Below are 20,602 nucleotides of genomic sequence, written 5' to 3'. Positions count from 1 at the left end.
TACCCAAGAGCTATAGGTATTAGTTTGACATTACCACATAGTATACGTCCTCAGATGCCCCCACCAGGATTCTGGCTTCAGGGGAGACGTGTGAAGGCTTTAAACTTGCATCGTCTGAGACCTGATGTTCCAGGGCAGGAGGGAAGAGGTGTATGCAGAGCTGGTCCCCTGCAATAAGCAGGGCAAGAAGAGGAAAGCAGGTCTGAGCAGGAGTCAGGGCCCCAGCAGAGTCCAGAGTGGGTGCCATGGGAGAAGTGTGGGGAGGTGCACAAGCTGGGTGAGCCTGAAACAAACCAGCTCATTCTGATGGTCCTTCTGAGGGGACTGACAAGGGGAAATGTGACAGGGAGTGGGCGGAGCTTTCTCACTTTGGCATCACACACTTAGTTCAGGGCTGGAGAATGTTCCCTGTTAGTTCCTGCTGTCTGGAGTAATTCAGATTCAGCAGGAAAACCCATGCAAGTGGCAGCAGGAAGACTGTAGAGATGACAGAGAAACTACACTGAGTGGCCAGATTATTATGATCTCTGAACGCATAATAATCTGGCCACTCAGTGTATATCCTATATAATAAAAGGCTACGCCAAAACCGGTTTGGCTCAGTAGATAGAGCGTCAGCCTTCGGACTGAAAGGTCCCAGGTTCGATTCCGGTCAAGGGCATATACCTTGGTTGCGGGCATATCCCCAGTGGGGGGTGTGCAGGAGGCAGCTGATTGATGTTTCTCTCTCATTGATGTTTCTAACTCTCTATCTCTCTCCCTTCTTCTCTGTAAAAAATCAATAAAATATATATAAAAAAAGGCTAATATGCAAATTGTCCCCTCGACCAGAAGTTTGACCAGCAGGCAGGCTGGCCAACCGCCCATGTCCCCTCCCTCTGGCCAGGCTGGCCGGACCCCACCCATGTATGAATTCATGCACCGGGCCTCTAATATGTAATATATACACCGGGCCTCTAATATATATATATACACATAAACACACACACACACACACACACACACACACACATACATACACTGAGTGGCCAGATTATTATGCGTTCAGAGATCAGAATAATCTGGCCACTCAGTGTAAAAGTTAGGTCCCTTCTCAGCATTGTCGCGGGATCCTGGGTGAAGTAGACATGCAGAACTGGGTGGCTTCTGGGGGAGTCCTGCATGCTGGTGTTCCTCCTGTTTGTTTGCTTTTGGTGGGGGACGAGGAGAGGAAAGGGCTGTACCCTTCTTGCTGTGGGCAGGAACTGACAAGTCCAAGTGTAGTTTGGTGTTGTTGAGAGGGGTCTGCAGGAGGAGAACACACACGCAGCAAGATAGCCAGCTTCATACACTCCTGGTCTTACCCTTAGTAGCAGTGACCACATACAATTAAGTAATTACCTGTGTGATTATTGGTCCAGTGTCCTATGAGAGCAGATGTTTCAGCACACAGCAGAGGGCTGAACACAGAGCAGGTGCCTGATAGATACTTGTAGAATGAACAAATGGCCGAACGAACAAATGATCCTATTAAAGTCCGAAGTGTATGAGTCAACCTTTTTGTCTCTGCTTGCAGGGAGACAACCCTGGTGGTGTATGTCATGACGCTGGTGGGCATGGTGGTGTACACTTTGACCTTGAGCCTCCAGCATCTGTGGATAGTGTTCATCACCGCTGGCACACTGGGGTAAGTTTCACCTCTAACATATTTAACCAGAAAGCACCATCCCATGGTTCCTAGAGCTGCTGACATCCTAGGATGTAATACGGATCCCTTTGCTGCCTTCTCACTGACCTGTGTGGAGATGTGGAAATGGTGCTCAGAGGTCTTGTTTTTGTTGTTGTTTCTTTCTTTTTTTTTTTTTTTTTTTTTGGTAGCACTTCAAAAGGCTGCCTGGGGCTTCCAGACCCACCCGTGCTGTTGGGATGCACTGTATTCTTTACAGACTTGGGAGGTTGGGAAATGTGTAGAGTCTTTTTTAGCTCTGCCTCGGACAATGTGGGTCCTGGAAAGTCTGGGTCCTGGTCTCAGTTCTGCTGCGGACTATCTATTAGTCCACAGGCATGTCACTTAGCCACTCTAAGCCCCTGTCCCCTCATGTGTAAATGGAGATGAGTGGCCTGCCTTGTAGAGTTGTTGGAGGAATGAGAGAGATAACAGATGTGAAAGCAGCAAAAAGTGTGGTGCAGATGTAAGGCATTAGAATTGAAAATTTCTAGACCTGTTGTATGAGAAAGCATACCGCTTGCACAGGGCTCTCTGCTCAGCTTCACCTCCCCATTATTTACTGTGGGCAGCACATGAATGTGTGTGTGTGTGTGTGTGTGTGTGTGTGTGTGTGTGTGTGTGTGTGAGAAAGTCAGCTGGTGACTGGTGACTCTCTGTGGGGAAATAAGGAGGACTTTGAGCTCCTTCTTCCAGGTCCCACAGAGTCATGGAGATGCTGTTCTATATCCAGGGACTTCCCACGCCCAGCGTAGGGTCTGTGTACCCATGACACAGAGTCTCTCAGCTGAGGGCTGAGCACCCCAGGCATCCCGCCCTCTGTAAATGCTCACCCTGTCTGCCACTGGTGGCTGGATGTAGAAGAAGAAGAGCTTTTGAGTACAAAGGCCTCCTGAGTACAAAGCGTACCTCTGAACCTCTTCCTGGCCTGCAGGCTCTCTCTTTCCTTGGTATGGCCCTCTAGGGGGTGGCCTGATCATTCAAGGGCCCAGCATGTCTTGATGGGTAGAAACAAGGAGGAGGTGGGCTCTCTGTCCTTCTTGTTCTGCAAGTTCTCCATCACCTTGTTTCTGTTGTCTGGCCCTCAGGTTCTTTATGACTGGCTATCTCCCACTGGGATTTGAGTTTGCCGTGGAGCTGACATACCCAGAATCAGAAGGCATATCGTCTGGCCTCCTCAACGTGTCTGCCCAGGTAGGTCTTATTTGGTGGTGGCCCCATAGCAGTGGCTTTTTGTTCCTTGTCCTTCTTGGCAGCTGTAGGCATTGCATTATGGCAGCTTAGCTCTACTGTCGGCAAGTTGGCTGGGCCCTGTTCCCAGTCTTCTTTGTATCTTTTCAGGTATTCGGGATCATCTTCACCATCTCCCAGGGCCAGATAATCGAAAATTACGGCACCATGCCCGGGAACATCTTTCTGTGTGTGTTCCTCGCCCTTGGAGCAGCCCTCACTGGTGAGTTGGGGCCTTGGGACAAGATAAGGCTCCAGCTGCTCATGGGCTGAGGCACTTTGGGACCCAGTGTCTTGATTGACTGTACAGATCAGGAGTACACATTACACAGACAGGATGGAGGGAAGGGCTTGTCTGGAAATCTGCTCAGGAGGCAATAACATGTTTCGGTGGAACGAGCATGGGCTTTGGAGATAAAAGACCCTTGTTTGAGTCCCAGGCTGTGATACTAGCCTCCATAGCTGTTTGACCTTGGGCAAGTGGACCAACACCTGGGAGCTTCAGTTTGCTAATTTGTAAAATGGGGATTTGCAAATATAAGGCCACTGTCATTGGCTCCAGGCTTTAGCAAGGTAGGCGACAGTGTGTCCCTAGCTCCCTGGAATATCTGATGTAGGTCTGGGATGCCTGTGGCGCTTAGGACAATTAGGGCTCCCACTCTGGGATGAACTTGAACATTAGTCTGCTTGATAACTCTGTGTCTCTGTTGCTCTTCTTTCTCAACCCCGTGACCTCAGCACTCATCAAGGCAGATCTACGGAGGCAGAAAGCGAACATGGAATTTCCCGAGAATGTATGTACTGGGAGCTTGCTGGGCTGAAATCTGGGTCGCAGGCTGAGGAAGTGGCAGCATGGGTGGGGGTCAGGGGAGCAGCCTGGGTGGGGGCGGGAGAGCTCCCAGAGCCGACAGATTTCAAGGTGCCTGTGAGACCAGCGCAACTCTCACGAACATGGCACCCAGTTTCCTCAGTGGCTGCTTCAGCACGCCTTTCTGCTGCTCTTTCCCAGGCTCCTCCCCAGCTTCCTTCTCTTTCCCTGGCCTCCCTGCTCTGGTCCTCAGAGTGTGTCACTGTTATCACAGTCTGCTGAGCAGCACCTGCCCCGTGGATCCTGAGCCCCCAGGGTTAGTGGCTGTAGAGGAATGGCAGGAGCCTGTCATGGCAGTGGCGGCCCCAAGGCTTGGGGCTGTCCTGGTATGTGACAGCGGCTTAGGCAGTGCCATGGGGATCGAAGGACTGGAGCCAGTGGATAGCCAGTCAGGCCCTAAAAGGATAAGTCAGGAAGCAGGAGCCGATGATGGTGTAAGGAGAGAGAACCAGGAGTGTGTTCTGCAATAGGAAAGTGTTTCCTCTCTGTTCTCATCAGCTGGGAATCATTTTAACCAAAATGTTAGGTAGCAAATCTGAGCCAGGATGAAAGGAATTTCAAATCTGAGCAGTAAAAGTGGGATCTTTTTAAACAAAAGAACAAAACAAAAAGAAAACCTCCAAAAGTTATTACAGAGGTAATACACGCTCTTTATAGAATAATGAAAAAAAATACAAAAGTGTACAAAATTTAAAAATCATCCTGTAATACCACCATCCAGAGGTAAGATGCTGTATTTTTTGCATTGACTTATACATGTCCATATCCCCATATAATATATATGTATATATATCCATATGTGTATGTATGTATGTACACACACACACACACACACACACACACACACACATATATTTTGGTTTTAAAACAAAAATGGAATATTGTCCTATCTGCCTTTTTACATGTTGTGAACACTTAGCTCATTAGTCCTTTTTTTTACGACATACTTTTTTTTTTTTTAATCCTCACCCGAGGATATTTTTCCATTGAGTTTTTTTAGAGAGAGTAGAAGGGAAGGAGAGAAGGAGGGAGGGAGAGAGGGAGGAAGAGTGAGAGGGAGAGACAGAGAGAGTGAGAGAAACATAGATGTGAGAGAGACACATCAATTGGTTGCTTCCTGCATGTGCCCCAACCAGGGCTGGGGATTGAGCCTGCAACTGAGGTATGTGCCCTTGATTGGGAATCAAACCCCCGACCCTTCGGTCTGTGAGCCACACACCGGCTAGGGCTACAACATACTTTCAATGACTGCACCGTGTTCTGTTATGTGGGTAAACCATGATTTGTTTGACAGTTTTCCTGTCCATGGACATTAAGGTTCTTTGCAATTGTTGTTTAAGTCACCTTGTCCTGGAAGTGGAATCTTTGCGCATGTTCTGAAGCACAGTGTTTTCTTGAGAAATGGACCAGTGGTCATGCACAGTTGAAGGCCTTGATATACACTGAGTGGCCAGATTATTATGATCTCTGAACGCATGATAATCTGGCCACTCAGTATATATATATATTAGAGGCCCAGGGCATGAATTCGTGTATGGGTGGGGTCCGGCCAGCCTGGCCAGGGGGAGGGGACATGGGCGGTTGGCCGGCCTGCCTGCTGGTCGAACTCCTGGTCAAGGGGACAATTTGCATATTAGCCTTTTATTATATAGGATACACACTGAGTGGCCAGATTATTATGCGTTCAGAGATCATCATAATCTGGCCACTCAGTGTATATTGCTAAACTGTCCTCAGAAAGCTACAGTCAGCAGCACCAATGTGCAGTGCTATGGCAGTCAGTGTATGAGGGCCAACACTGAGTGTTTATCTGTTTGAAAACGCCTTGCCAACTTTCTAAGGCAAGAGGGGTATCTGAAAGAGGTATATTTAGTATTTTAAGGATACGCGTTGGCAGATAGATGATAATCTTTCGTACTCTCCTATTTGCCTTCTGATATCACACTCTAGAGTTGGCAGTAGCATGTGGAGGGAGGAGCTAGGACCAGAAATTCACTGGAGTGACAGGGGAAGCCTTAGGGCAAGAAAGCTGTTCTCTGGACAGATGTGAGGCCCGTGGCATTGCCGCCGTGGAGATGGGCTCCCACCTGTGCCACACACAAGGAAACAGGGACTTGGAACGCTTTGGTGAGTGTAGAATGAGCCTGGGAAAAGGAGCCTGGAAGAACACAGGGTCGATTTCTGGTGAAGAGGTTTCAATTTGGAATATGACGTATTGTGTCACGTCATATGAGATGTCTGCCATGTTTACTTTATGATGCAAACAAGAAGGAAGTAAAGGTTGCCTATAGTCCTAGCACCCAGAGATAACCTTAGAGTCCACTTCTCAGTGTTGTTGTCTATGGGGATCTTATGCATATTTGGTTTTCTGCTTTGCTTGTTTACTTAATACAGCTTGACAACCTTTCTGCACCTTACATCCTTTTAAAAAATATATTTTTATTGATTACAGAGAGAAAGGGAGAGGGAGAGAGAGAGAGAAACATCAATGATGAGAGAGAATCATTGATTGGCTGCCACCTGCATGCCCCCTACTGGGGATTGAGTCCACAACCGGGGCATGTGCCCTTGACCGGAATCAAACCTGGGACCCTTCAGTCCACAAGCCAATGCTCTATCCATTGAGCAAAACCGGCTATGGCGCACCTTACATTCTATAAACTCATATCTATGCGCATGTGCATGAGCGCAAGGCCTTCTCCCTAACTAGATGAACCCTTGAGCTAAGAAGCAAAGTGCTCCTTGAAAGAGCAAATTCCCAAGGTGGTGGTATGCACCAAGTGTCCCCACAGGATAATCCCCAGGCCGTATTTAATGCCAAACCCACCTCACAAGTGTGACCCAGAAGACTCTTCTAATCCTGCGCCATCTCTCACTGAGAAAGCCAAAGCCAGATCGACTCAAAGCCTCTTTTTCTATGCACAAAGCATATATACTTCTTTTTAGTCATTGAGTTTTTATATGCAATTATGCATCCTGCCTGTATAAACATTTTTTGTTGTATTCATTCCACGCACATTGTAATAATATTCCTCATCCTGGGGGCTGCCTCCAAATGGGCAGAGTTAGGAATTCGGATGGAGTTGCAGACGTGGCACTTGGGCAGCTGTTGGATGGTCCGCGCCCGGATGTTTAGGTCGGATTGCGAAGGGAGCGGGAGGGGACAGCACTGGCACTTGGAGGGGGATGGTTTGTGGTGACTGTGGCATCACAGAAAGCTGGCCTTTTGGTTTTTCCTTTGATGACCTTGTGATGGCGTGCGTGTGTGTGTGTGTGCGTGCGTGCGTGCGTGCGTGTGTGTGTGTGTGTGTGTGTTTAGGGAGCTCAGGAGCCAGCGGCTGGCACTTCTTTCCTTGTTCCCTTTGTTCACTCATGAATATGCCTCTGGCTCCTGTTTTCCCCGCTGACTATAGAGTCCCTGCCAAGCAGTGGCTCCCGCCAGGGGGGAGCCCTGTGCCTCTTCACCCCAAGGCCTGCCTGCTTGTTTTGCCTTGTAGAAACTCCAGGAGGAGGAGGAGGAAAAGGTGGAGAACGAGGAGAAAGTGGACAATATCACCAGCAAAGCACCCACCACTCTGTCTGAGGAGCATCTCTGAGACGAGAAGGGGGTGGCAACTCAGGGAACACGGACACCCTGCCTCTTCCGTCAGCACAGCTCACTGCCAGCACCGGGGTCTTCACAGGGGCAGCTTGTGGAGGGAACCGGCTGGAATATCGGTGGCTTGGACGGCGGTGCCTAGCTTCTGGAACCCACTTAAGAGCCTGCGTGGTCTAGTTGGGGGAAATCGCACCTTTCACCAAATGCAGATTTGATTCCCGCCCCTCCCCTTGTAGGTTCTGGGAGCCGGTGTTGCGAGAGGCTGGCGAGGCGTGGAGTCAGTCCTGGCTTTGCGCCTTGCCTTCCCTCTTCACCTCCATCCCTCATGGAGAAAGCCTGCAAAATTATCATGGAAAGAAAGCTTATTCAGGATATTAACTTTTTCTAGTGTCTTAAGACCCTTAGAAGCTCAACCCAATTCTAAGGAGCGGCAGCTGCGCGGGATGAGGGTCCTTCTTGGGCCATTGGACTGACTGCTGACATTCTGTGGGAGAGAAAGCACCATCGGGATAAACCCGCGGGTCCTCTGTTCTCCTGGCCTAAAGTTGGGGGCTGTCTCCAAACCCTCTTTCTTAAGAGCTGATCAAACCAAACATCAATAAACCTGAGAAAGACTTTGTTGTAGCCTGGAAGGAGAAACTGATTTGGGGAAGGTAACCACCCGGGTGTGTGAGGGTGCTGGGGGCTCCCTGCTGAGTGTGTTTGTGAAGGCCCGTATTTGGGAACTCCGGGAGCTCCATGAGGGAATGGGGAGGCTATTTTCTACAAAATCAGCCCTTGCCCAGAGATTCTGTGTGTCATTGTCACCTCTGATGCCCTCATATGGGCACTGCCTGGAGGAACTAGGTGCTTGTTTTCTCTGCAGAGAGGGGACACCAGCCACTGCCCTGTAACCTTGACTGAAAACGAACCTCGATCCCTTCCATGCTGAGAAATCCAAAGCTGCTTCTGAGATGAGAGGAAACGTGGCCTTTGAAATGGGAATTGAATCTGCTTGAATTAAGCGTATCCCCGCTTTGGTGGGGACAGTATTTGCACACCCACCCCCTTCTAGCGCTAACCTTTTATCGGACGTTCCAGATTTCAGGGGATTCCCTTTAAGCCAACCCAAGCTGACCCCCCTCTCCTGCTGACCCTGCTCTCTGGCTGTACTCATAGGCTTGGGTGGGTAGCATCTCCTGAAAAGAAGACATTTTGGTAATTTCTCCTGTACACTGAGCTGCTGCAGTCAGGACCACGGTGCTGGTTTGCTGTGGCTACTGCCCTGGACACAGCATGTCAGAGCAGCCTGTGCTGGCAGCAGATCTGGGTGCAGGGGCCACTGCCAGAGAAGCTGGGGTGTGTGTGTACAGACACTGGATATTATAAAAGAAGTTCACGCTGCAGGTGGGGGGACTGAGTGAGGGCGGAGAGAATGCCTTACGTGTTTTTTTTTTGTTTGTTTGTTTTTAAAGAGAGATGTTTTCATTAATTTTTTAGAGAGAGAAACATCGATGTGAGAAATATCAACTGTTTGCCTCTCGTACGTGCCCCGGCCAGGGATCGAACCCCCAAAACCTAGGTGTGGGCCCTGACCGGGAATTGAACCTGCCACCTTTTGGCGTACGGGTTGACATTCCAACCGAGCAACCCGGCCAGCGCAGTATGCCTTACTTTTCGACAAGGAGAAAGGTGTTTCCTCTTCATTCCCTCAAAATGTATTAACAAAAGGTTTACCAAATCCGTTGCTTTGTTTTAAAACATAATTTGCGTTTTTCTATTTGTAAACCAGATGTTGTAAAGCAATAAAAGATTTCCCAAGTGGTCTGCCGTGTCATTTGATGGGGCAGAGGTGGGTTTCTGGTAGTCCCTCTGAGGTTATTGCACATTTCTGAGGGCTGGAGGGTGCGGTGGGGGTGTTGGGGCGGGGGGGGGGGGCGCACAGCTCCTGTAGCCTCCCACATAAGTGGTCCTCTGTTTACAGAGGTGTGACCATCCCAGTGGGTTACTTTTTAAAGACGAGGCTGTAAAGGTTACTGTCGGCCTTTGTGGGAGACGGCAATTCAATGTCCAACACTTGACCCTGACCGCTGTCTGTACTGCGTACACATGAAGGTTGATGAGAGCGCCCACTGTTGTTTTTGGCTCTGCCTCCAAGGGTGGCTGGTGTTTGTTTTACAGTCACCCCAAGCTGTGCCCAGCGAGCTCTAACCAGAGGCCACAGTTCCGGCATCTGCAGTTCTGATTTTCCTTCTGAACTGTCCTACTTACTGCCACCCCTCCCTTCCCAGCAGGGTTCACCTTGTCTGTTACTTGGGTGTGCTGCGATCAGATTTTTGTGCATGTCTTACCTAGAGAGTTACACTGTGCCTGAGGCATTCTGGCACCATCTCTGTTAGCAATTCTACTTTAAATCACATAGGAAGGAGCTAAGTTGGGGCTGTTAAAGAAACCTAATAGTCACAGTGTCTGCTAAATACTCTACATCATCTCTTTTCTTTTTTAAAAAAATATATTTTTATTGATTTCAGAGAGGAAGGGAGGAAACATCTATAATGAGAATCATTGATCGGCTGCCTCCTGTCTACCCCACACTGGGGATCCAGCCCATAACCTGGGCATGTGCCCTGATTGGGAATCGAACCGTGACTTCCTGGTTCATAGGTAGACGCTCAACCACTGAGCCACGCATTAGATCCTTTGGGATCTTGTCTTTATCTGGAATCATATTTCTATGATGCATGCCTAGAGGATGCAAATCGTATGATTTCATTCACTCCTTAGGTGGGTTCCATGTGGATCTCCACTCAAATGTTAACTCTGTAAGATCATTGCTTTTCTTTCTGCTTCCTTACAGTAGTTGGTAAGGGAAAGATAGTTCTTAGCTACTGAGCTGTTTTTCTAGGTGTGTAGTATTGTGGGGATGTGAGCGAAACTGCTGCAACCATTTTTTTTTTTTTTTTTTTTTGGCACCATAAAGGAAGCCAGCCTGAGGATGAAGCCAACACAGGTAGGCAGAGCCAAAAGAATCAGAGAAATGGAGCTGATCAGACTTCCTGAAGTTTATAATCCCCTTCACTTTACAGTTTTGTTAGCCAATGTTATCTTTGTTGTTTAAGCTCGTTTAAGGTAGATTTTGTTCCTTTCACTTAGCCTTAATTGATAGAGAATTTCCAATGCATTAAGTGTCAACTTCAAGCTTCCTGTCATCCCAAGTTTCCTGCCTCCCTTCCTTTCTGACCTTTTTTATGTTAATCCTCACCTGAGGATATTTTTCCATTGATTCCACCCCTCCCCCGCCCCCTTTTAAAGAGAGAGTGGAAGGGGAGACAGAAAGAGAAATATTGTTGTGAGAAACACGTTGATTGGTGGCCTCCCCCATGTGCCCCAACTGGGGCCGGGGATCAAACCTGCAACCAAGGTATGTGCCCTTGACCGGAATTGAACCCATGGTGCTCTAACCACTGAGCAAGCCGGCTAGGGCCGTAATATATCTTAAGACACATGATACCTGGACATTCAAGTCTCAACTAAAATCTTACCCCCTACTTCCTAGCGATGTAAGTTATGCACTTTCCTCCCCTTCTTGGTTACAATATCTATTTTCTAGAATTCTTATCACTGTCCTGAAGCTGTTCTTTCACTTGTTGGGTTTTTTGTTGTCTATTTCCTTGGCTACCGTGTGAGGACCACCAGGGGAGTGGAGTCCTTGCCCAGGTCCTTCATTTCTCTTTCCCCAAGTATCTTGCATGAAGTAAGTGTTCAAGAAATACTTGTTGAAATAATGAATGGGCCTTGAGTCTACATGCTGTGTGAGAGCCCAGCCAGTGTGGAGCCCTCGGGGTTGTCTGAGGATGCCGTCCGCTCCAGGGCATTGTCTTTGGGCGCCAGTGTTCTCCTTTCCTCGCCATGCAGCTGTTTCTTCTCTGCTGCCTGGCTCTGTCTTTTGCCCGTGCCTTCTCAACAGCCTGTTTCTCCCTTAGGAAGAAAACAAGAAAGGGTCCTGACTGTTCCGTTGTGAACTCAGAATCTTGAAGGTGGGGCAGGAGGGGAGGAAGATCGGACTTGAAGGAGCTGGAGGCAGCCTGGTGTGCCTGGGTTTTGAGCTGTCCTACTCACTCGGTGTACTTGATCAGTAGAAAGTGTGATTCTCTGTGTGAGGGCCCAGAGGAGGGCGGGAGTGCCCAGGGCTTAAGGGAGGTCAAAGTACAAGGACTGATCGGAGCAGAGGGTTTTTCTGTTTATTACAAAATTCATTACACAAATACAGCTGACCAGAAGGTCTAAAAACAGCCCAGACTCTTCCCACTGTAATCCATCCGTAGACACAAGGACATAAGCCATGCTCACTCACGGGGGAGCCCTTCTTAGGAGAACTGCCCGTCCCTCAGATGGTTTGGAGTCTTGGGTCCGGCGGCAGAGAGGAGCCCAGCGTGCGTGGACAACCCCTTGAAGCAGCCCTTGGCGGCAGCTGCTCTGGGCGAGGCAGCAGCTTTTAAGTTTCACGGTCCACTTGTTCCCGCCACACAAGTCAAATCAAGGGATGGAAATACAATGAAAAAAGCAGGAGGCTGGAAAAGCGATCCTCAGAGAGGCTGCGAGTGGGAAGGGCACAGTGGGCTGAGGTGCTGGCGATGTTTGGATCTGGATGGAAGTACAGAGGAGTCACTGTTAAATGATTCGTACATCTTCATACGTGTTATATGCTTTTCTGTACGCATGTGACAGCTTTAAAAAGTTTAAATGTAACAAAAGCAAACAAAATGTAAAAGGCTAGAAGTGGATAAAGGGGGCTGGCGATGGAGCAGAAAAGAAGAAATTAAAGCGCAGAGAGGATGACAGAAGAAGACAGCAACGGTGGAAGACGGAGTCTCGGAGGTGGTACTGTTGGCCTCAGTTTCTCTTCTTCTGTCTGGATACGGGTTCTGCTTCTAGGTACCGGAGCCCGACTAGCATACCCAGGATGGAGAAACCTTAAATACAGAGAGAACATTAGTGGCTGACATAAGCACAGTGCTCTCTCATACCCCTTGTGTGTCTGCCGGGGCTGCTTACTTGCCACCATCAGGGGTGCCAGGACGCCGACTGTGGGAGCCGCGGTCCCGTACACAAACAACTCGGAGAGGAAGTGCCCCAGGGCGAGGAGGAAGGTCCAGAGCGTGATGTGGTAGAGCCTGGGAAGGTACAGACAGAAATGGGAACTGAAGGACTGCTTGTTCCGTGCAGAGGAAAAGTGGTGACCAGGCCCGCTGCACACAAATGAAAACCCAGGAAGGGACTATGGCTAAAGGCAAAGGAGACTTGGTCCTGAGAAAGACCTGGCTGGCTTGCTCACATCCATTCTCTACGAGGGAAAACGGAAGGTTTTTAACTGTTAATCAGAGAATGGTCCAGGCATCCAGAGTGGATCTCCAAGTTCTAGCCAGGCGGTATGCCAGCTACAGCAAAGCAGGGTCTGCATTCTAGCAAGCCCAGGCAGGGGAGGCAATTGTGGGTCAGCCATGCTTCCCTATTCCACTTCCTCAAACGGGCTCGACTCTGTCATCCCAGCTCACCTGGCCGGTGTTTGGCCAGGGGCTGTGCTCATGATGGTGGAAGCCACAGAACGAAGGGCCTGAATGGGGGATGAGCAGCAAGGACCTCGGGGGGGCTTTTGGGTGCTCTTCTCATGTGGGCTGGTGGTTTTGTCTCAGCTTGGGAAAATGGTCAGATGAAGGACCCGGTGACCATCTCATGGGAAGAGAACTTGTTCCGCAGCTTTGGCCAAAAGCTGGGGGAGAGATAGGTTACAGGATGATCCACCATCTGGATTGCTGATACCGTTTTTAACTATGAAATTTTTAAAATTATGAAACCTCTAAACATACGAAAAGCTATAGATAAGACACTACAGCCCCTAATCAGCCAGTACCCTGCTCCATCAACTGAGCATTCTGACATTTTTTTTTTGCCTCAGATACTTTAAAAAAAAAAAAAGAAATAAAACACTAGTTATCAGTTAAAGCATCCTGTGTACCCTTTTCCCATCTGATCCCATTCTCCTGCCTCCCCTCTCCCCAGAAGGAACCAATATCTTAAATGTGATGTTTATCCTCCCTGTGCATGTCTTAATCCATTTAGTAACATGTACACATAGGAGTGGACTTGGGAGTTTCCAGTGAGGGAGGGAAGGGAATCGGAGTGCCCATCAGAAGCACACAGACGGGAGTCCCAGGAGAACAAAAGGCTGGAAGCACAGGCCGGCATCTGCAGCTGTCCTGATTGGGAGAAGAGGGAATGGATGGGTAACAGAGGTGAAGATAAGTCTGAGGTGTTTATGCTCATTCCAAAAGCACTGCAAGCAAAAGGTGTTACCCCTTATACCTGTCAGCAATTCTTCATGGTGAAGGTCTTTTAAAATGATTATTCAACCTTCACTCCCTCCCAGTCACCCTGAGAGGTAGAACAGAAATACTAAGTCTCGTTTTATACGCGAAGAGAGCGAGATGCAGAGAAGGTACATGATGAACTCGCTGCTACAAAGCTAGTTACTAATAGAACTGAGACCAGAGCTCATTTTCTTGTTTTCATTCTTCAGGCCCCAGGCTGTTTCCACTAAACTACACTGTTTCCAAAAATACATGCAAATCTAGAACGAGTAAACCACAGTTTCAAGTAAAAAAAAAAAAAAGTTAAAAATTGAGTTGGTGAGATCGCAGGGCTAAGAGCCCTGCTTTAAATCCCACTGGTGTCAGTCTCCCTCAGATTAAATTAACTGGGTGTCTAATTTGTAGATCTGCAAACTCAGGAATGAAAATCACTATCTCCCCAGCTGCAAGGAGGAGACTTAGCCAAGGTCACATAGATGAAAGCTCCAGGCAAAATAAGATAAATACCATCCCCTCCTCTCTTCCCCAGAGGCTGAGGGTCTGGATCAGAGAGAAAAAGATTTCAGTGTCAAGTTGGAGTTTTGGTGCCTCACCCACTGACCTGAGCAAACTTTTCCACCTTCATGTGGTAAAGACTGTTGGTAGGAACAAGGCTCGAGCCCCCTCCAGTGGCCAGCACTGGCTACAGCACTCTAGACAAGAGGCTAGGATTGCCTGCAATTGTTCCACACTAGCCTATCTGAGTACCTCCCGAGGCAGAACACAGAGGAGTCCTGGCTTCTCTTCCACCCTCCTCTGCAAAAGCATACAGCAGTTTGCTTGTGGGTTCCTTTTTTCCATGGACTGTGAGTTCTGTGCAATCCTGCTCAAGGAGGCCTGTGAGAATAAGGTATGTGTAGGTGGCTGCTCTAAAAAGACCACACTAGCCCTAACCGGTTTGGCTCAGTGGATAGAGCGTCGACCTGCAGACTGAAAGGTCCCAGGTTCGATTCCAGTCAAGGGCATGTACCTTGGTTGCGGGCACATACCCAGTGGGGAGTGTGCAGGAGGCAGCTGATCGATGTTTCTCTCTCATCGATGTTTCTAACTCTCTATCCCTCTCCCTTCCTCTCTGTAAAAAAATCAATAAAATATATTAAAAATAAATAAATAAATAAATAAATAAATAAATGAAAAGACCACACTACTGTACTTCAGTAGAAGAAAGGCTGATTCTTCAGTTAAGAAGTAAGGGCTTCGATGCAGGCCACTGGATCATGGCACGGCCAATTTAGCTATGTCAGTTCCAAAGAATTTTCAAACCTTAAAGACCTGTTAGGCCTTTTATGTTTCCTAGGCCTGGAAGGAACGGAACCTATTAACCTTTTATTATCATCCACATTCTAGGCGAACGTATCAAAATTAACAGGTCTCCGAGGGGAGGACCACGGTGGGTATGTGTAGCACCCGAGTTCGAACAAAAGGATGCTAACGCTCTTCCTTCCCTTACGTACGTCTTGTTGTGGATGTCGATGGCACAGAGGCAACGGATCACTGATGAGAGCAGCGTCCAGATCCCAAAGGTCCGAGCTTGGAGGCCATTCACTGTGTAGCAGAAAAAAGCAAGAGTGTTGAGAAGAAGGAGGTTAGGATACTTTCCAAACTCTTCCTACTTCACTGGTAGCTCATGGGAGGCAGGGAGCTGAGCTGAGCTCCCATTGGCTGGGCAGAGTGGAGGCTCTGGTGCCGCACCTGGGCACTAGAAGGAATGGAAGGAATTCCAGAATGAGAACTGCTCAGCTCCTCTTCCAGTATCTGCCAGCTGGGCAGGGACTTCCAAGAGTGGAAATCCAACAATGTAGTAGTTTATACCTCTGCCCTAGAAACCAGTCTGGTGTTGGTGAAGCCCACTGAGTCTGAATCAGGACAGGTTTGGGGGAATGCTGCAGAGTGGTCTGGCAATACAAGATGCCTGGGAGGTCAGCAGACTTTTAAGGCTGGTGTAGGAGAGAACTCAGAAATAACGGCGCCTACTTAGATGGCTACATCTGGTTTTTCAGAGACCTAAGTCCCTAGGACTTCTCTGAATCCAGATCTGTATTATTTGAACAAAGCCCAAACCAGGCTGGATTCCTAGACACATGACAGGGGGACAAAGCACTGTTTGCCAAGGCCACCCTGCTCTTGGTGGCTTTGTTCTGACACTGCTATATTAAATATCTCGTCCTGAAAGTATGGATCATATTCCACCACAACAGTGGTTCTGGACCCTGGATATGTATTAGAATCAACTGAAAAAGTTTTATACAATTACCAAGACCTGGGTACCAGACCAATGAAATCATACTCTCTGGAGGTGGGCCTTGGGCAAAGTAGTTTCTAAAACCCCCTCCCTCGGTGATTATAATGCACAGCCATTGATCTAAGGCATTCAGTGGTTGGAATGCCAAAACAGTGACAGCAAAGACACTTCTTTGCTGATCTATTAAGCAAGAGAAATTTCAAGGGACAAGACTGAAAACTGAAGGGTTTATTCATGTTTACTTGGGCTTTTAGGATTTCCCAGGCTTTGGAAAACCAGACAGTGATACCAATTTCACAGCCCCGAAGACCTTTGGATGGCAAGTAGTAAGGTGAACAAAAATTCCATATGCCAACCAAATACCTAGCAGTTAGCCCCAGTGGGCTACATTCTTTATAAACACCTTGACAGCTTTTCTGATGAAAAGACTGAGGAATTAGTGAGCTACGAAAGGGAGATATTTCACCAACCTTAACCAGATTAGGCATCAGGTGAAATTCTACCACAGTACTGATATGATCAGCACAGTACAAGATAGCCCCCAGATCATGAAGAGGAGGCAGTCTCCACTTCTGGGCTGGAGAGACAGATGGACACATGCATGTGCAGATGCACGCACACGTGCGTACACACGTACACACGTACACACAAACACACACACACACACTCTTGCTCAGCTCTATGCCCTTCAGCAAGTCACATGACCCATGGGCTTCTCTGTCTCAACTTCAAAGGGCTAGAACAGATAACCTCAAAAATCCTGTAAATCTATACAGCAGTGGTCCTCAAACTTTTTAAACAGGGGGCCAGTTCACTGACCCTCAGACCGTTGGAGGGCCGGACTATAGTTTAAAAAAAACTATGAACAAATTCCTATGCACACTGCACATATCTTAATTTGAATTAAAAAAACAAAACGTCAAAAACACTCGCATGTGGCCCGCGGGCCGTAATTTGAGGACGCCTGCTATACAGGATGCCTAGACCATCAGAAGGCAGCATTTGAGGGTGAAAAAGTTGAATTGTTTTGCCCCCTTTTCCAGATTCTTTACTCCTAGTAGATTTGAGCTTTGTTCAAAATGAGCCTTAGCCTAATTAGGTTCATTTTATACCCGATGTTGCAGAACAATGAGCTAGGTCAGAGCCTGAATCTGGGTTAGCTATAAATGTGACAGAGAATTGTCAGCTGCTGTGAAACCGTGCCACAGCTCCAACTATCCCACACATCAGTGCAAGGAAAGGCAAGCTGCAATGTGAAAACACTCTCAGCAAAGAGGCTCTGGAAACTGGGCCTTCTGAACGGGTTTGGGCTGTCTTCTCAGGGACTATGTCACAGTTGGGGAAAACCTTGGATTAGTAACTCTCTATCTGCAACATGGAATGTAACCATGTGTGTGCCATGATGTGATTTCTGAAGACAGCTGAGATAACATGCAAAACTTCTTTATGGCTTCCTAGTGGGGCACCACAGAGTCACCAAGTAACTCTATTTCCTCATTTGCCTCTTGCATGCCCCCTACCAGGGATTGAGCCTGCAACTCAGGCATGTGCCCTGACTCGGAATCGAACCAGCAATCCTTTGGTGCATGGGACGATGCCCAGCCAACTGAGCCACACTGACCAGGATGCCCTTGTAATGCTTTTTTACAGATTGCCTCGGGCCATGTAAAATGAATGAAAAGGTATTCAGAGAAGTTTTGAGGGGGAAAATGGGCCAAGTGCTATTCACAAAGTTTATTACTCCAGTGATTATTAAAGGCTACTAGTATATAGGCAGCATCAGAATCAACTAGGTAGTTATTAAAAAATAGATTCCTGGACTCCACCCCGGGGGTGAAAGTTTCAGTAAACAGGTTTGGAGAGGGACATGGCACCTGCGCTTTGTTTGTCTGTAAGTCTCCTAGTAAGTTATTCTGATGTGTAGCCTAGTCTGGGAACCACAATGTACAAAAGATGCGGTTCTTTGGCTTCTTACCCAGGTCTGGCTTGCCAGTGTAGAGCTTTTCATAGAGAAAGGTGTGGTCTCGGAAGCTCTGAAGCGTGTTCCCCATGGCTATGATGGACACCATCACCAACCAGCTTCGTAACACATTCAGGAAACGGCTCATGGCTCCCCTCAAATCTGAGAGGGCTTCTTGCCCTGGAAACAAAGGCAAAGGATGTGAGACAACAGATGGTTCATCTGCTATAACCATGAGCTCTCTCACCCCTGGGTCCCACTCCTGAGGGCTGTACTAAGCTTATTTGGTCACTTATTGATCACGTCATAAATTCCTCTGCAAGCCCCCTACGCTCATCCTCCCTCGTATATTAATCACCTTAATATACTACTCTACCTTCATGGAATTAGCACACTGCCTTTGTTTGCCGGAAGCTTGTTGATGACTGCTTCAATTTCGTCCATAGTTACTGGCCTATTGAGCTGTTTAGATTCTTCCTGATTGATTTTTGGAAGGTTATATTTTTCTAGGAATATGTCCATTTCCTAGCACACTGCCTTTGAATATTTTCCCTAAACCAAAATGTGCTGACCTTTACCCAGAGTGAAAAAGGCTAAATAATGCAGTAGGCAGAAATGACAAACCCAGTGGAAAAACTGGAGATTAAAAAAAAAAAAAAAAGGGAGCAGAAGAGGAGGTGTACAAATATTACTATAAAGTAACGAAGTGTATTTATGTATAAGGCTTACAGAAATTGGTCTCAATATTTAGTCATACTAATAGTGATGAATCAACAGTATACTTTCCAATACATGGCACAGTAGTTATCTTCGACTTGAGTAATTTCTCTAAAATATTACCCTACATCAGAACACTTTTCTCTTGGCTCAATTAGTCCTCTTCTAGCTTTCCTTCTGGGCTGGTTTTTCATGTCATTCCTTCACAATGCAAGTAGCTAAAAGGTAATTATAAATCTAACAGATACCTGCCTGGCTATTGATGACAGATCCTTCCAAGCGCACAGAAGCTTTACACATGTCAGTGGAACCAATAGTGGGGGCAATATTTACATCCTCAGGTTTTCTCTAATCTGGTTCTGAGGTATACCATAAACGAGAAGAACAACCTAAAAGTTAAAAATAAACTGCTGTGACTTGAGAACTAGTAAGAAATTACATGAAGAAGGAAATAGCAATGTCGGCATTGGGTTGCAGGAGAAATTATAGTAGCTAAGTTACTGGGCACTTGTGTGTGCCATGCACTGTGACAAGCACTTAACATCTATTGTAGACATTATTAATATTTCCATTTTACAGGTGAGGGTTGGTACAGAGAGGTTAAGTGATTTGCTTAAGGTTTTACCGCTAATATATGGCCAAGCTGAGATACGAAGCATGGTCTGTTGGACTCTACATTGCAATACTGCCTCAACTGTTTGAGAATATTTTGACGAAGTTTCCATGCTTCAGGAAGACAAGCATACCATACCCACTTGTGTCTTGAAGTTGTATAGAAAAATAACATTAGATTATGTACTTTTTAAAAAAAGCTTAGATTAACCTTTGCTGAGCATTGATTCTAATGAGCTTGACTTAAATAAAACCCATGTCGATAAAGAATTTAATAATGGAATGATTTCTTCCCACCTTCATTATGGTTTTTTGGCCCACGGTTTATCTGCTGTCAGGTTAACTTCTTGGGCTTGAAGTGGTGACAAACTATCAGGCTTCCTTTGTCACTCTGGCAGTAAAAGTTTCAGTATGGTCCTACACTACCCAGATGAAACAGATATTCAAGTCAGCCATGGCTCAAGACAGTGTGAAGCACCGAGAAACAAAAAAACTAGAGAGGAGGAAGGGTGGGTGGAGGAATCCCAGGGAAAGGTGGATCACACAGTGGGCTTTGTCCAAGTCTAGAGAGAATATGGTTCTAGGGATATCACAAGCAGTTACAGCCTGGGCCAAGATTCCCCGACCACCACACCACCCCCATCCTCCTTCCTATTTTCTTACCCTCCCTCAATAGGAGACTCTTCCAAGGGTAGGAAAAGCTGCATGGATGGCCCCTTCTTTTTGACAACTTATGCCTTTCGTTTCACAGAAGCTCTTATAAATTCCAACAGTTAGCTGATGAGGGCAGAGCCTGAGCATTCTTCTGAGCTGCTCTCCCACTCCCTCGACCCATTTCCCTAAAGCTTGAGGGCCTCGAGTATCCAACACCGATTCTCAGATTTTGCCCAGGCAGGCGTGGTGTTAAAACCTGAGTCAGAAGAGAGGCGTTCCTATCCTGGCCCTACCATTTAGTAGCTGTGTGACCCTGGGCAAATCATTTACATTTTACAGCCTAGGTTTCCTCATATGCGAATTGGAGATTTTAAAAAAAAAATACTATCTCAAGGAATATTCTCACCTGGCGACCGGACCCCCAGCCAGCAGCAGCAGCAAAGATGCAACCCCAAAAAAGCTGCAGCCTGGAGTCCACCCGAAGCATTTGTCCCCGCCCCCGCCCTCACCCGGCTCCAGGATTGGGCCCTTTCTGTCATTCCTCGCTCTGATTGGCTGTTTCGGTTCTGCTCCAGCAGGAGATGGGGCGTGAACCCCTTTACTGCCAATCAGCGGTAGCCACTGCCCCAG

The 20,602-nt window shown here is 47.5% G+C and overlaps 2 protein-coding genes across 7 annotated transcripts in view; one reads left to right on the top strand and one right to left on the bottom strand.

Moving 5' to 3' along the window:
* FLVCR2 (FLVCR heme transporter 2) overlaps window positions 1-9,205 on the top strand; it is a 70,600-nt gene extending 61,395 nt beyond the window's left edge. The window contains exons 6-10 of the mRNA XM_028141346.2: window positions 1,556-1,666; window positions 2,794-2,899; window positions 3,047-3,158; window positions 3,674-3,729; window positions 7,301-9,205. Of these exons, the coding sequence (XP_027997147.2) occupies window positions 1,556-1,666; window positions 2,794-2,899; window positions 3,047-3,158; window positions 3,674-3,729; window positions 7,301-7,399 (484 nt within the window). The 3' untranslated portion in view covers window positions 7,400-9,205. The remainder of the gene's footprint in view (window positions 1-1,555; window positions 1,667-2,793; window positions 2,900-3,046; window positions 3,159-3,673; window positions 3,730-7,300) is intronic.
* Window positions 9,206-11,599: 2,394 nt separating this feature from the next.
* ERG28 (ergosterol biosynthesis 28 homolog) lies at window positions 11,600-20,445 on the bottom strand. Of its 6 annotated transcripts, none has more exons than XM_054715893.1 (7): window positions 20,379-20,445; window positions 19,616-19,740; window positions 18,955-19,095; window positions 18,005-18,169; window positions 15,242-15,332; window positions 12,436-12,554; window positions 11,600-12,353 (listed from the first exon to the last, which is right to left on the bottom strand). In XM_054715893.1, exons 3-7 carry the CDS (start codon window positions 19,004-19,006, stop codon window positions 12,274-12,276), a joined length of 507 nt encoding a protein of 168 aa, XP_054571868.1. In that variant the 5' UTR covers window positions 19,007-19,095; window positions 19,616-19,740; window positions 20,379-20,445; the 3' UTR covers window positions 11,600-12,273. The 6 variants fall into 6 exon arrangements, with proteins under 6 accessions (XP_054571868.1, XP_054571871.1, XP_054571869.1 ...); XM_054715896.1 differs by having other exon boundaries at window positions 18,959-19,095; XM_054715894.1 differs by having other exon boundaries at window positions 19,616-19,735.
* Between the last annotated feature and the right edge of the window lie 157 nt (window positions 20,446-20,602).

This window comes from Eptesicus fuscus, chromosome 5 (genome assembly GCF_027574615.1).
Source record: "Eptesicus fuscus isolate TK198812 chromosome 5, DD_ASM_mEF_20220401, whole genome shotgun sequence".
NCBI lineage: Eukaryota > Metazoa > Chordata > Mammalia > Chiroptera > Vespertilionidae > Eptesicus > Eptesicus fuscus.
This window is presented reverse-complemented; position numbering and strand designations above follow the sequence as displayed.